At 40.7% G+C, this 16,964-nt stretch overlaps 1 protein-coding gene across 1 annotated transcript in view; it reads right to left on the reverse strand.

Moving 5' to 3' along the window:
• The window catches only part of LOC128667103 (complement C4-like), a 236,879-nt gene that overhangs the window by 117,998 nt on the left and 101,917 nt on the right, over window positions 1-16,964 (reverse strand). Inside the window, 4 exon segments of the mRNA XM_053721997.1 lie at window positions 378-517; window positions 5,435-5,505; window positions 7,102-7,219; window positions 8,568-8,777. Coding sequence (XP_053577972.1) covers window positions 378-517; window positions 5,435-5,505; window positions 7,102-7,219; window positions 8,568-8,777 — 539 coding nt within the window.

Here is a 16,964-nt window from a genome sequence, read left to right on the forward strand (position 1 = left end):
AAATCTGTATTGTAAGGAAGGTATAGACCTGCTGAACGCCCATTGTATTCGTAATTTGCATTTGTAACTTCTCAATAGGAATCACGTGTTAGTACCCCACTCTGGTAACTTGTGATATTTGTGCTTGAGCGCTAAACATTACTTTCAACTTGTAATACGAGAGTATAGATATTCAGGCTATGAATTTCACTTGAGCATAATTTACACTTGAATTCTTGTACAAATTACCGCTCCCCTTGTAATCTACATCTGTGTTTTTGCAGGAATAGTGAAGATAGGTGCCTTGCAAGTGTAGAAAAAGTAAAAATATGTCATCATAAATATAATAATGGAATTCTAGAGGAATGCTATTTATATACACAGACATAACCACTCACCTTTAACTGCTTATCATTATAGTTGTATAATACAGGCCTTATTTCCATCTGTTCAAACCTCTTAATGGAGTATGGGACTCGCAGGTGGATGTGAAATGGTTTAAATACTTTTAGTTTCACTGGTTCAGCAATGCAGAAACCTGTAGGGAGATGATGATTAATAACTGGATGTAAACACATTTAAAGGGCTAATTAAGGTATGTAGTCTATAGTGTCTATCAGTGGTGGGTCAACAGAGCTAAGATGTAGAGAATTCGACTGAAATTCTAGTGGTTCATTTACTATATTCTACAGTATATGTTTGCGATGAGATGGGCATCTGGAGTTATTGGGGTAGATTAATCAAGCAGTAGACATGTGCATGGCAAAAAAATTCGGTTCGGTTCGGATCGATTCAGAATTTTTCGAAGTTCGGTTTGGATCGATTCGAATTCGAAAATTTTGAATCGATTCGTTTCGGATTCATTCGGATTCGAAGAAATTCGTCTGGATTCGGTTCGATTCGGTTCGGAAATTCGGTAAGTGTTAGGTGGGATTAGACTAGTATTATACTGTATATTAGGTGTTAACCTAACATACTGTATAATACTAGTGTAATACCAATGGCCATCCGAATTTACGAATCGATTCGATTTGGAAAATTCGGCAACATTTTAATTCGGAAATTCGGTTCGATCCGAATCGCCGAATTTGCAGAATTTTCCAAATTTCCGAATCGAACCGAACCAAATCGCACATGTCTATCAAGCAGCGGATGCTGCAATCTAACCCCGATGTTTCTGACTTGCTGGAACCTTAAATTAAGAAACAGCAGTCATAAGAGTGCTGCTCCTTAGCTTGTCCTCCACCTCTGAGGTGGCGGACTGCAATTATTCTGATTCGATCCGTTCAGGATGATTGACACCCGATTGGCCGCGATTGTGCATGGGACTGTATTGCACAAGCATTTTACCAGAAATGCTTGTGCAATGTTAAATGCAGACAGTGTGTGCTGTTGTCATTTAGCGATGTCGGCTGGATATAATTCGCTACAGCGAATCATGTTCCATCCGCCGTTTGATAAATCAGCCCATATAATCTGCAGGGTTTTCTGATATGGAGCATTGTACTGGACTATATGATATGCAATGTTTCGTATACAGAGTAATTCGTAATGGTACTACTGGGTATATCAGGCTTGAAAATTGTTACATGGCTGATGATATTCTTAACCTATGATGCACAAAAACTGTGATAATCTGTCTGTCATAGATGAGAAAATAGCACAAGGATAAAAGAGAGAGACAACCTTACATAAAAAGGATTATATGAGAGAAGTGCAAACACAGGATTAAATGAGAGAAATGAGGTGCAATCACAGAATCAGATGAGAGAGGTGAGAGGTGCAAGCACAGGATTAGATGAGAGAGGTGAGAGGGGCAAATACAGGATTTGATGAAAGAGGTGAAGTACAAGCACAGGATTAGATGAGAGAGGTGAGATGCAAGCACAGGATTAGATGAGAGGGGGGAAGTACAAGCACAGGATTAGATGAGAGGGGGGGAAGTACAAGCACAGGATTAGATGAGAGAGGTGAGATGCAAGCACAGGATTAGATGAGAGGGGTGAAGTACAAGCACAGGATTAGATGAGAGAGGAAAAGTACAAACACAAGATTAGATGAGAGAGGTGAAAATGCAAGCACAGGATAGATAAGAGAGGAGAGATTGGGCATAGTACATGATTTGATGAAAGAGCTGAGTACAAGCACAGGATTAGGATGAGAGAGGTGAGATGGGCAAGACACAGGATTAGATGGAGAGGGGGAAGTACAAGCACAGGATTACAGATAAGAGATGTGAGAGGGGCAAGTACATGCATTTGATGAAAGAGGTGAAGTACAAGCACAGGAGTTAGATGAGAGAGGTGAGATGCAAGCACAGGATTAGATGAGAGGGGGGAAGTACAATCTGTCTGCCATAGATGAGAAAATAGCACAAGGATAAAAGAGAGAGACAACCTACATAAAAGGATTATATGAGAGAAGTGCAAACACAGGATTAAATGGAGAAAATGAGGTGCAATCACATAATCAGATGAGAGAGGTGAGAGGTGCAAGCACAGGATTAGTATGAGAGAGGTTGAGAGGGGCAAATACAGGATTTGATGAAAGAGGTGAAGTACAAGCACAGGATTAGATGAGAGAGGTGAGATGCAAGCACAGGATTAGATGAGAGGGGGGAAGTACAAGCACAGGATTAGATGAGAGGGGGGAAGTACAAGCACAGGATTAGATGAGAGAGGTGAGATGCAAGCACAGGATTAGATGAGAGGGGGGAAGTACAAGCACAGGATTAGATGAGAGAGGAAAAGTACAAACAAGGATTAGATGAGAGAGGTGAAGTGCAAGCACAGGATTAGATAAGAGAGGTGAGAGGGGGCAAGTACATGATTTGATGAAAGAGGTGAAGTACAAGCACAGGATTAGATAAGAGAGGTGAGATGCAAGCACAGGATTAGATGAGAGGGGGGAAGTACAAGCACAGGATTAGAAGAGAGGGGGGAAGTACAAGCACAGGATTAGATGAGAGAGGTGAGATGCAAGCACAGGATTAGATGAGAGGGGGAAGTACAAGCACAGGATTAGATGAGAGGGGAAAAGTACAAACACAGGATTAGATGAGAGAGGTGAAGTACAAGCACAGGATTAGATAAGAGAGGTGAGAGGTGCAAGCACAGGATTAGATGAGAGTGGTGAAACGCAAACACAGGATTAGATGAGAGAGGCGAGAGGTGCAAGCACAGGATTAGATGAGAGAGGTGAGAGGTTCAAGCATAGGATTAGATGAGAGAGGTGAGAAGTGCAGCACAGTAGATGGACAGAGGTGAGGTTGCAAGCACAGGATTAGATGAGAGAGGTGAGAGGTGCAAGCACAGGATAAAATGAGAGAGGTGAAATGTGGAAGCACAGAATAAGATGAGAGAGGTGAAGTAGAAGCACAGGATTAGATGAGAGAGGAGAGGTGCAAGCATGGGATTAGATGAGAGGGGGGAGTACAAGCACAGGATTAGATGAGAGAGGGAAGTACACGCACAGGATTAGATGAGAGAGGTGAAGTACAAGCACAGGATTAGATAAAATAGGTGAGGTGCAAGCACAGGATTAGATGAGAGAGGTGAAGTGCAAGCACAGGATTAGATGAGAGGGGGGAAGTACAAGGACAGGATTATATAAAAGAGGTGCGGTGCAAGCACAGGATTAGATGAGAGAGGTGAGAGGTGCAAGCAAATGATTAGATGAGAGGTGAAGCGCAAGCACAGGATTAGATGAGTGCAAGCACAATGATTAGATGAGAGAAGTGAGGTGCAAGCACAGGTTTAGATGAGAGAGGTGAGAGGTGCAAGCAAATGATTAGATGAGAGGTGAAGCGCAAGCACAAGATTAGATGAGAGAGGGGAGAGGTGCAAGCACAGTAGATGAGAGCAGTGAGGTGCAAGCACAGGATTAGATGAGAGAGGTGAGAGGTGCAAGCACAGGATTAAATGAGAGGTGAAGCGCAAGCACAGGATTAGATGAGAGAGGCGAGAGGTGCAAGCACAGTAGATGAGAGTGGTGAGGTGCAAGCACAGGATTAGATGAGAGAGGTGAGAGGTGCAAGCACAGGATTAGATGAGAGAGGTGAGAGGTGCAAGCACAGGATTAGATGAGAGAGGTGAAATGTGCAAGCACAGGATTAGATAAGAAAGGTGAGAGGTGCAAGCAAAGGATTAGATGAGAGAGGTGATGCGCAAGCACAGGATTAGATGAGAGAGGTGAGGTGCAAGCACAGGATTAGATAAGAGAGGTGAGGTGCAAGCACAGGATTAGATGAGAGAGGTGAGGTGCAAGCACAGGATTAGATGAGAGAGGTGAAGTGCAAGCGCATGATTAGATGAGAGAGGTGAAGTGCAAACACAGGATTAGATGAGAGAGGTGAGAGGTGCAAGCAAAGGATTAGATGAGAGAGGTGAAGCGCAAGCATACGATTAGATGAGAGAGGTGAGAGGTGCAAACACAGTAGATGAGAGAGGTGAGGTGCAAGCACAGGATTAGATGAGAGAGGTGAGAGGTGCAAGCACAGGATTAGATGAGAGAGGTGAAGTGCAAGCACAGGATTAGATAAGAGAGGTGAGAGGTGCAAGCAAAGGACTAGATGAGAGGTGAAGCGCAAGCATAGGATTAGATGAAAAAGGCGAGAGGTGCAAACACAGTAGATGAGAGAGGTGAGGTGCAAGCACAGGATTAGATGAGAGAGGTGAAATGTGCAAGCACAGGATTAGATAAGAGAGATGAGAGGGGCAAGTATGGGATTAGATGAGAGAGGGAAGTACAAGCACAGGATTAGATGAAAGAGGTGAAGTGCAAGCATATGATTAGATGAGAGAGGTGAAGTGCAAACACAGGATTAGATGAAAGAGATGAAGTGCAGACACAGGATTAGATGAGAGAGGTGAAGTGCAAACACAGGATTAGATGAGAGAGGTGAGGTGCAAGCACAGGATTAGATGAGAGAGGTGAGGTGCAAGCACAGGATTAGATAAGAGAGGTGAGGTGCAAGCACAGGATTAGATGAGAGAGGTGAAGTACAAGCACAAATTAGATGAAAGAGGTGAAGTGCAAGCACAGGATTAGATGAAAGAGGTGAAGTACTAGCACAAGATTAGATGAAAGAGGAGAGGTGCAAGCACATGATTAGATGAGAGAGGTGAAGTGCAAACACAGGATCAGATGAGAGAGGTAAGTGCAAGCACAATGATTAGATGAAAGAGGTGAGGTGCAAGCAAATTATTAGATGAGAGAGGTGAAGAACAAGCACAGGATTAGATGAGAGAGGTGCAGGCACAGTAGATGAGAGAGGTGAGGTGCAAGCACAGTAGATGAGAGAGGTGAGGTGCAAGCACAGGATTAGATGAGAGATGTGAAATGTGCAAGCACAGGATTAGATGAGAGAGGTGAAATGTGCAAGCACAGGATTAGATGAGAGATAGTTTAAATTTGAGATAAATGTATTTATTTTATTGTTTACACAATCTCTGACCTTTTCTAGCCGACATTCCTATACCCTGTATTTCCCAAGTAGTGATTGAGTCCGGGACATTAAGATGAATACTATAAAAATAAAAAGAGATAGCAATAAAAGCAAAGAAAAGCCAACGTATACATAGGACACAGATAGGACAACAGTTATATAGATGATGTCAAAGATATACAGAAAGACCTTCAGATAAAGAACATGGATGCAGATGCACGAACAGTAGAGCCCTTACACAGTCAAACCAGCAAATATACACTTAAATATACACTTAACACATGGGGCAGACGCAGTTCAACCTGTATATAGACATCACAACAGATTCACAGAGCACATAACTTTCAGACAGACAACACAACAGACAAGACCCCAGGGTCTGAGGAAGGGGATTTTTTAGAGTACAAAAAAATGGGTATATATGTGAGCGCCAATATGTGTAAAACACAAATGGCAATAGATCTTTTTAATATTGGCTTCTATATCAATATCTTTATTATTATCCTTTGGTTTTATTTCGGTTAGTTTTAAAAAGAGAACGGTCCACTAAGTACTGGTAATATGAATTATAAAATATAAAATAAGAAATATATGAAATACAAAATGTAAATGATCATTAGTTTTATTGTTAAAATTTCATTATTAATTCATAAAGAAAAAAGTATATAGAACGAACAATAAATATACAAAAGCAATAATACTAGTGATACACCTCCCTATTGGTACCAATCTTATAGTTAAACTAATTATACTTGTGAATAAAATATATATAAACAGTCTAAAAGAATATATGTACTAAAAGATTCTTTAAAAAAGTAACCTTAAACAATTATCCTGAGTTTAAAAGTTATAGCAGTTGGTATGCTTACAATCTGGCTTAAGCATATATTTAAAATGTCCTTTTTTGTTTTTGCCTTCCCTGAAACGTTATTCTAATAAAGTTTCCTAAATGTATAATACCCGGTGAGTGTAGATTTATTCAATATTGATACCCTTATCCTGACACCCTGGGGTTACCTGTAACCAGTGAGAGTGCACAGCCATACTGGTTTATACATATATATATATATATATATATATATATATATATAAACAACAACATTTAAAATTAGGGGGAGGTAAAAAGTGAGGTTAAAATCCTCCACTACGCACAAAATGTAGAGAAAATAACTCATTGTGTAGTTCATTAAACAGTGATTCAAACTTTCTCCCAGCTGATGAGTGACAATAACTACCAAACAGTCTGTCCTGGGATGGTTATGAATCACTGCACTAACCCTAGCTAAGCTTATAAGCTGTGTGATTAGCGATGCTTTGGCGTAAAGGGAATCTGCTGAAAAGCAGACATGAAGTAAAAAGGTGTGTCATTGAGAACCTCATTTGCATATATTACCCAGAATCCTTTGCTGCATTGGAAACAATGTAATTCAGAGGTTTTCTGAGGGAAAAAGAAGCCTTTTGGAATGTCTAGATTTGTTAATGAACTACACAATGAGTTATTTTCTCTCTCTCTCTCTCTCTCTCTCTCTCTATATATATATATATATATATATATATATATATATATATATATACTGAATGTGTGTGTGTCTATAGACAGACAGACAGATGGACAGACAGAAAGACAGATAGATAAACAGAAATGGCATTAGGCTTACACCTAAAATGACAAATACCTTTCCTTTTTATCCACATTCACGGTCTTAAAAAGCCAGCTCTCTGGAAAATATGTACGGTACTGAATATCGTTTTCATCGGCAAAGTCATCTTCATCGTCCTGGCCCACTTCCTGAGCTATGTATAACAGAGAAATGTGTTAGTACAGTAATGTAATGTTTTTTACTGGCTTTGTGATGCACAAGAAATTATGTTCTAGAATTCTTTTAGGTGGGGAACATATCTAATAGTGAAGTAGCGTTCAAGGTTCACTTAAGTAAAATATATCAATACTGTGACAAAATATGGAGTTATTTCCAAAGGGGCATGGGGTATATATTATTAATATAGCACTTTTATTGTTAGAGCATGGCTAACGAATAGAGATTCTTCAATATTACAATTTTACATCTGCTTTTCCACAAAAGATACCAAGAGAATGAACAAAAATTCATAATAGAAGTAAATTAGAAAGTTGTTTAAAATCGCATGCTCCATCTGAAGCATTAAAGATAAAATGGGGGTTTCATATCCCTTTAAGAACTGGATAGTAAATATTTTAGGCTTTGCTGCTTAGAGGAAACATGAAGGATATTATGTGGGAAATTTAATATTTGGCAAACAAATTAGCTGCACTTTATTTTTTTTGACCATTGCTTTCCTTTGAAATTTTGAAGTGGACAGCCGAAGCGTGGGGTATTTGAATTTCAGTGATACATTAAAAATTAAGTCATAGCATTTCTTTATTACCCATCTCTCGCTCTTCAATTTTTTTGTCCATAGGTAGGTTCCCTCCCTTTCCCTTCTCCTCTGCCCCTGGGCGGCCCACCTGCCTCTGCCGGCACCAACGGAAATCGTTAAAGACTGTGGCACTGTCTGTAACGATCTGACAATCTGCCTTCGAATGCTAACGGAGCACCGTTTAAGCTTCGTTACCTTATGAAGGCAGACGCTGGAAGCCCAGGAACAGCAAGTCTCAGTTGTCACTTGACAACCGAGAAAGCTTGGGCTTCCAGCATGTTGGACGTAAATCTACATCTGAATGCCTTAAAAAGGGTCACTAAATTCAAAATTAAAGTTTCATGATTTAGAAAGCATGCAATTTAAAACAACTTTCAAATAAACGTCCGTTATCAAAATGTGCACAGTCTTTTTATATGCACACTTTCTGAGGCGCCAGTTCCTACTGACCATGTGCAAAAGTGCACAGTATATACTTATGTGCATTTTGTAATTGGCTGATGGCTGTCACATGATACGGGGGGGGGGGGGGGGTTAGATTAACTTTGAAATTTGCCAGAAAATATTCTGCTGCTACAGCAAAAGGTTTGTACATAGAAAGTATTACAAAGAGTATTAGGGAAGCCTAGTGCATTGCATTTAGTTAATTAAAACCCTCTATACCACTGGTCAATAGTTATTTTTGCAACAAGGGTTGAGTTAATAAAGCAATGCCTCTATAGCAAATATTTATTAAATATCTTACTTCTTCCCAGTCCTGAAGTTTTGCGTTTTTTTAGAGTTATTTCTAAGCGCAATTTCTCAGCATAGTCACAACATGTACGGAAGGCCTCTTTGCAAGACTGTGATGGTATACGGACCGCTCTTTGCACACAGGTCCTTTTCATCTTTCTAGGCAATAGCGTCATGCCATCTCCACAGCAACGCTGAAGCTCACGAGTGGGATAAGAGTTGACTGTTGTACAGAAGAAAGAAATGCATGACGAACGGGCACAATCATCAAAAGAGCTCAATCATTCACAAGTATTCTAGTAATTGACTTTGTCTTCAAATAAAAATCTCATGGTTTTACTCAGCCTTTTAGATTCTGGTTTGAGAATTCCATTTCAAGCATTCACAAAAGTTCCAAATGCCCAACCTACATGTTTTTCTCTTAATGCTTCTGTTGGCCTTTCCAGCATATTTATTACCAATAATTTCCCTTGAAACTTGGGGTCTGATTATCAAAAATGGAGAGAAATCACACAAAAACTTTTTTGAGCATTAGGTAATTTAGGTGTATCCTGAATAGTGAGATAAACAGGTCTCAAGCTAACACGTGCCTTTCTAAAGTTCTTTTAGGGAACTTGCAGTACTGACAAAACTTCTTAGATAATTTTTCTAGACCAGAGATCATGATAAAGCCTGAGGCTCAGTCATTAACATTGTAAAGGGCCAAGAAACATGTTGCTCACTCTGTCTGTGTATCTATCAATCAATCAATCAATCTATCTATCTATCTATCTATCTATCTATCTATCTATCTATCTATCTGTCTGTCTATCTATCTATCTGTCTGTCTGTCTATATATTTGTCTGTCTCTCTATTTGTCTGTCTGTCTATTTGTCTGTCTGTCTGTCTGTTTATCTCTCTGTCTATTTATCTATATATCTATCCATCATCTATCTATCCGTCTGTCTGCCTATCTATCTGTCTGTCTGCCTATCTATCTTTCTATCTATCTATCTATCTATCTATCTATGTTATGATTTAAAAAAACTATTGTTGCTGGTATACTAGAGGAGAGATAGCTGGAGACTTGAACTCCTAGTCCATCTATAGACACCATTGGTTTGGTGTCCAACTATAGCCACATATAGTGGTCAACCTTTGCAGATTTGTAAATACACAGAGTAAGCTATGTGGGCTCTGTTTATGTTTTTCAGTGATTTCATGCAATTTTGATGTTCATCCTGTGATCTAAAGGATAAAGTGGAGAAGCGACTGACATCTTGGAATTTCGGTGAGGTCTGAATAATGAACTATAAACTATTGTCAACCTGATTGTAGGTGAACCCTTTGTTGTTGTAGCCCTCTACTAAGGGTGTTATACAGAATATGGACAGAAGATGAAACAATCATTAATTGTTGATGTTATCTTTCTTTAAACATGGTTTATGTTTTGCTTATTTTACAATTTAAGCTCCTCAAAAAGTTCGCACGCAACAAGTCCTTGATTGTATAACACTAATTAGAGTAATGCATCTAAGAGGTTCCCATACAGTGAGCCAATTATTGATTTTAGTTAAAAATACCTCTCCTCATTTACCCTATATACCCTCAGATAAAGCCCCACCCACAAATCTCCGCTGGGCCTCCTGGAAGTGCCCCCCAAGAAGAAATTTCTAGGGATTCCACTCCCTTCACCAAGCACTTTTCACTGCTTACAATAAGGGATGAGTAAAGGTATTAGTAGCGTGTGCTTTCATTTTTAACAGTAGCAATCATTGCAGCTTCCAAAAAACAGCTCTGGGGAATGGATTACTGGTAGGGTAAGTGCTTGTATAAGAGTGTGGGGGGTATTTTTAAATAAAAGTAATTGTATTGCCCTATAGGAACCTCTTAAATACAGTACATTAAACTGTATCCTACAGAGACTTCTTACATGGCAACTGCTACACATACACTGAGTACAAAGTCAAACCATTCCCTATATTCAAGGCCTATAGCATTCAAACCAATCAGAGACTTTATGTGACTCTGCTCTCTGCTCTGCTGTGACCGTTGCCACGGACACAGGCACTCCTCCTGTTGCTAGGGATACGGCAGTGTAACTGCAGCATGATGATGACATCATCACCACCCGCCCTGTCTTCCCTATGTAAAGGCCTCAGTCTCTCTCACCTGTGCCCAAGTATAGGTGTTTCTTCTTGTGCTCCTGGGTGCTGTATATCTGTATGCTGAATTGCTGTATTGATTCACTGTTGTTGAACTTTGCCTGTTTGACTACGCTGCTTGCCTTAAACTCTGCATTGCTGGATTGCTTAACTGTTGATGAACTCTGCCTGTTTGACTACGCTGCTAACCTTAAAACCCCTGAATTGCTGGACTGCTTAACTGTTGATGAACTCTGCCTGTTTGACTACTCTGCTTGCCTTAACCCCTGAATTGCTGGATTGCTTAACTGTTGATGAACTCTGCCTGTTTGACTACGCTGCTTGCCTTAACCCCTGAATTGCTGGATTGCTTTACCATTGATGAACTCTGCCTGTTTGACTACTCTGCTTGCCTTAACTCTAAAATATTAGATTGCCATTCTGTTGCCGAACTCTGCCTGCCTGACCATTCTATTGATTTACCTTTGAACTGCCTTACCGATGGATTCCCTACCAATTGCCATTAGAGACTATCCTGTCTGTTTCAGTCCTTCAAGTTGTTTACCCTTGAACTGCCTAACCGCTGATTCCTACCTGCTGCCACCAAAGACTACCCTCATAGTGTGAGTACTGTTTACCTCATTTTGTGAACTTTCTCTGCTCTGGGATATTCCCTATCATTCCAGCTTGACGCCGGGATAATAAGACTACTGGCCCAAGTTTGGTCTGATAGTGAAATATCCCACAAGCATTACATTATACTTGGGCTATGAACCCAAATGAGGTAGCAAATGCAGTTACTCGTCAGGGTCTGACACTGGGATCACATACCGCACAGTTGCATGTGGATTCAAAACTACAGGCTATAAGCGCTTTGCTCTCCTCACTGGTTGCTGAAAAGAACGCTGCTCCTGTTGTTACACAGCCAGTACCTGCTGCTAGTGCAGCAGCTCCTTCCCCTGCTTCTGGAAGTATACCCCGGATACCATTGCCTGACAAGTATGATGGTACTACCGACTGTAGGGGTTGCCTGAATCAGTGCAGGCTGCACTTTCGCAATGACCCCCACACTTTCCAGTTTCATCAGTCAAAGGTCACTTTTATTATTTCCTTACTGAAAGAGAAGGCCCTAGCCTGGGTCTCTCCTCTTATGGAACAGAGTGCTCAACTCCTGAACGATGCTGATGCCTTCACTTCTTCACCTCAGAGACAATTCCCTGGTAGCCAAACCGGAGAAATGTAAATTTGACCAAGTTCAGATCCAGTTCATTGGCTATGTTATCTCGAAGGAGGGTTTTGCTATGGATCCTTCTAGGCTCACTGCAGTCCTGGAATGGCCTCAACCCACCTCATTAAAGGAACTACAGTGATTCTTGGGGTTCTCTAATTATTACCGCAAGTTTATAAAAAACTTCTCCCAAATAGTTGCTCCCCTCACTGAGTTAACTAAACAATACAGAGACTGCAAAAACTGGCATCCCAAAGCCATGGATGCCTTCTTTCACCTGAAAAAGGCCTTTTGTTCTGCTCCTGTGCTCCACCATCCTGATCCTGACCTGCACAGTTCACTTTAGAGGTTGACTCCTCCGAGATTGGAGCTGGAGCAGTCCTAACCCAAAGGGATCCTTTATCCTCCAAGTTGCACCCAGTAGCCTTTTTCTCCAAGCACTTTACTCCTGCAGAGAAGAACTATGACGTGGGTAATCGCGAACTCTTAGCCATTAAGATGGCTCTGACTGAATGGCGTCATTGGCTAGAGGGTACCGCCAATCCCATTCAGATTCTCACTGACCACAAGAATCTGACGTACCTTGAGACTGCTCATAGACCCAATCCTCGACAAGCCAGGTGAGCCTTGTTCTTTTACTGTTTTAACTTTGTGGTCTCTTATCTTCCTGGGACCAAGAATAAAAAGGCTGACGCCCTTTCCCATCAGTTTCCTCAGTCAAGTGGTTCCTCTGACACTCCTATTGAACACATCATACCCCCCCTCCTGTGTGGTTGCTCAACTTAACACCTCTCTTCTTCAAAGACTGCAACGTGCCCAGTCTAGAAAGCATCCTGAAGCCTCTGCGGCTCCTGATATCTTCTTTGTACCTCTTTACCTATGCACCCCTGTGCTATCCTGGGCTCATGATAGTAAACTTTCAGGACATCCTGGTTAAACAAGAACTTTTAAGCTTCTTTCCAAGCATGTATGGTAGCCTACCATGAAGACCGATGTTCTGGATTATGTGAAAGCCTGCACGACTTGTGCTGCCAATAAGACTCCTCGATCCTTGCCTCCTGGCTTACTCCAACCGTTGTCCATTCCCAAACAACGTTGCACACACATAACAATGGATTTAATTGTGGACCTCCCTCCTTCTGGCCATCATACGGTTATCTGGGTTGTGGTAGATTGATTTTCCAGACTGGCTCATTTTGTACCCTTAAAGAAACTGCCATCTGCCCAAGAGTTATCATCTCTTTTTCTGTTACATGTGGTATGACTTCATGGCATTCCTATGAATATTGTTTCCGACAGAGGTCTACAATTCATCTCTGCCTTTTGGAGAGCCCAACCCAAGTTGTCGTCCGGGTACCATCCTCAGACTAATGTGCTGACTAAGAGAGTAAATCAAGATCTCGAAGCCTATCTCAGAAGTTTTGTTAATTCTCTCCATACCAACTGGTCTGAGTTGTTGCCCCTAGCTGAGCTGGCAAAGAACACTCATTGGCACTCCTCTCTACGATGTTCTCCATTTCAAGCCGCAGCAGGTTACCAAATGTTGTGTCTTTCCTCTTTCTGCTCAGTCCACTACTCATTGGCAACGTATTCGCTCTCAGTTACGTTTAGCAGTCTCCAGAAACAAGACGTTTGATGATCATCATAGAGCTTCTGTTCGTGCCTTTTCGGTAGGTGACCGTGTTTGGGTCTCTACTTAACATATTCGTTTACTTCAACTCAGTCACAAATTAGGGCCTAGGTTTATAGGCCCCTACAAGGTCCTTAAAAAAACTGTCTCATGTTGCCTTCAAAGTGGCCTTGCCCAGAACCCTGCGCATACACCCTGTCTTCCACATCTATTTACTCAAGCCTTACATCAAGAATAGATATACTCAGCTCTGACCACCTCCTCCCCCACTCCTGGTTCATGGTGACCCTGAGTATGAGGTTGCGAAGATCCTGGACTCCAGGTACAGGAGCAGGCAACTACAGTACCTCATACACTGGAAGGGCTTCTCAGTGGCAGATCATTCCTGGGTTCCTGCCCGTGATGTGCATGCTCCATCGTTGCTGCACATCCCATCAAGCCTATGTAGGGTCCCGGAGGTACCCTTTGAGAAGGGGGCTCTCTCATGCTGCTCTCTGCTCTGCTCTGGCCATTGCCACGGACACAGGCATTCCTCCTGTTGCTAGGGATATGGCAGTGTAACTGCAGCACAGTGATGACATCATCACCGCCTGCCCTGTCTTCCCTATGTAAAGGCCTCAGTCTCTCTCACCTGTGCCCAAGTATAGGTGTTTCTTCTTGTGCTCCTGGGTGCTGTATATCTGTATGCTGAATTGCTGTATTGATTCACTGTTGCTGAACTCTGCCTGTTTGACTACTCTGCTTGCCTTAACCCCTGAATTGCTGGATTGCTTAACTGTTGATGAACTCTGCCTGTTTGACTATGCTGCTTGCCTTAACCCCTGAATTGCTGGACTGCTTAACTGTTGATGAACTCTGCCTGTTTAACTACACTGCTTGCTTTAACCCCTGAGTTGCTGGATTTCTTAACTGTTGATGAACTCTGCTTGTTTGACTACACTGCTTGCCTTAACCCCTGAATTGCTGGATTGCTTTACCGTTGATGAACTCTGCCTGTTTGACTACTCTGCTTGCCTTAATCCTAAAATATTGGATTGCCATTCTGTTGCCGAACTCTGCCTGCCTTACCATTCTATTGATTTACCCTTGAACTGCCTTACCACTGGATTCCCTACCTATTGCCGTCAGAGACTATCCTGTCTGCTTCAGTCCTTCAAATGGTTTACCCTTGAACTGCCTAACCGCTGATTCCTACCTGCTGCCACCAAAGACTACCCTGCATAGTGTGAGTACTGTTTACCTCATTTTGCGAACTTTCTCTGCTCTGGGATATTCCCTATCGTTCCAGCTTGACTCCGGGATAAGAAGACTACTGGCCAAGTTTGGTCTGACAGTGGAATATCCCATGAGCATGACACTTTATGACCCATTTTCATGTGGAAGGTAGACTGAAACATTACAGTGTATTGACTATATAGCCTCTGATTTGCTGTTTAATTACAGGTTATTACTGGAGAAACAAAATACAGAGGCAGTGGTCCCTAATTTTGGCAGATAAAGATAACTGTAAAATCTACAAAATAATACCATGCTTGTTTAGTGACTCACCTTATTTAATGTTGTCTACAAGCTTCTTAGCTTTCATTATTATTATTTTTTCATAATATAAGGTTCCAGGGGCAAGAAACATGTATCAGGAATGTCACTACGTACAATACTAAGCCCACAGAATTCAGCCTTCACAGATCTTCTATAATTCCTGTTTTAATAACCTTTATTGACAGTCACTACCTTCTCAGCAAAGAGTTCCACAGTTTATTTCTACAGTGCAAAAATACTGTAGTTTCTGGTGATTTAATCTACTTCCCTTAAGCCTTAAAGTGTGGCATCTCGTCATAAAATGTTTTTGTAATAAACAACATAGGAATCTCCAGGATGCCAATGGGGGCAGTACCCAGGGCCACCCAAAAAAAAAAAGTGAAAAAAACTGAGGAGATTTTTATTATTATTATTATTATTATTATTATTATTATTTAGGACAACTAAAAATAAATATTAGATGTAAAACATTAAAGCTTAAGGTATTTACATGTTCCCTTTTATGGAGATACACAAATACATACACCAATTGCAATATTTGTTGTAATGGAAGCTACACCAAAAATCAACATTCACTTAACTCAAATGGCCATACAATTTCTATTATGTATAAGAAAAACAAATCATGTTAAACTTTTAATGCAAAATATTCTAAAGAAAACCCTGTTTAAAGGGACATAAAATGTGACAGTTTGCTAGGGCATTTTATTATTGCACTAGTGCTTGCACAGAAGTGTGTTAGCCTCTTGCAAAAGAGTTAAACACATAGTCAATGTCAGTTCTGAGACAGCAATACACATCTGTGCAGACCCAGATGGGCTCATAGGACATGTTTACCGACAAGCCATTGGTGTATTGCTTTTCTGGAGATGACTTTGACTATGTGCTTAACATTTTGTTGGAGTTAAACACAGTTTTGGATAAACAATAGCAATATTAAAACTAGCAGCATGCAAGCTCATCAACAACCTGTGCAGCCAGTGGAAGGAAATATAAAATGTAGGTATTTTTTCCACTACATGAAAAATACCCACAGATGTTAAATGTATTTTGTTCTGTAATATAACATGATGTTTCTCTCAAAGGAAAAAATGGAATGTAGATTATATGTAATCCAGGGGTCAATAAATGTGTTTAAAATTAGAAGGCAGTAAGAATATTTAGGAGCTCTACTTTTAGAACCCAGACCGTGGTATTTGTATATAGATCTATAGTAAATAATCCAGAAAATTCAGGGGTAAAATTTAACTTACCACAAAACACAAAACATACCACACTCACTTGATAAAAGAACAGATGAACAATGTTTAATGTGATGTGTATGTATATACTGTGTGTATATATATATATATATATATATATATATATATATATATATACACACAAATATGCCATGTGAGTGGTTTACACACATACACATTTTTATTTTGCTAGTTAACCTTTAGTAATCAAGCTCTTCATTTATAGCAACAGCCTTACAGTCTACAAACATCATTGTCAAAGTGCCCTAAATGCTGTAAATAACAATCGGCAACTTGTAATAAAGAGCAGCTAACTAGTCCCACATAACCTCCTCACCTCCAATGCCTTTATAGAACAAAAACATTCATCCTGAAGCAGAATTGAACCCCCTGGCTATAAAAAAGGAATACAACACACAACAAGTGAATACACTGCAATCCTCTCTGGTAGCCAAGGGGTTAAAGTGTGCTCTGCTTGTTATGTTGTCATTCTAGGCAGCATTAGAAGCCTTCTACAGTCCTAACCTGTCCTGAAGCCTTCATTCCTTCAACATAAAGTGTCTGCTCCACATCAGCATGAAGCCTGGCTGTGTGAGGGAGGCAACAGAAGTACATAAAATAAAAATGAAACTTTAACAGCCTGACGAA

This window comes from Bombina bombina, chromosome 7, assembly GCF_027579735.1.
Source record: "Bombina bombina isolate aBomBom1 chromosome 7, aBomBom1.pri, whole genome shotgun sequence".
NCBI classification, from domain to species: Eukaryota; Metazoa; Chordata; class Amphibia; order Anura; family Bombinatoridae; genus Bombina; species Bombina bombina.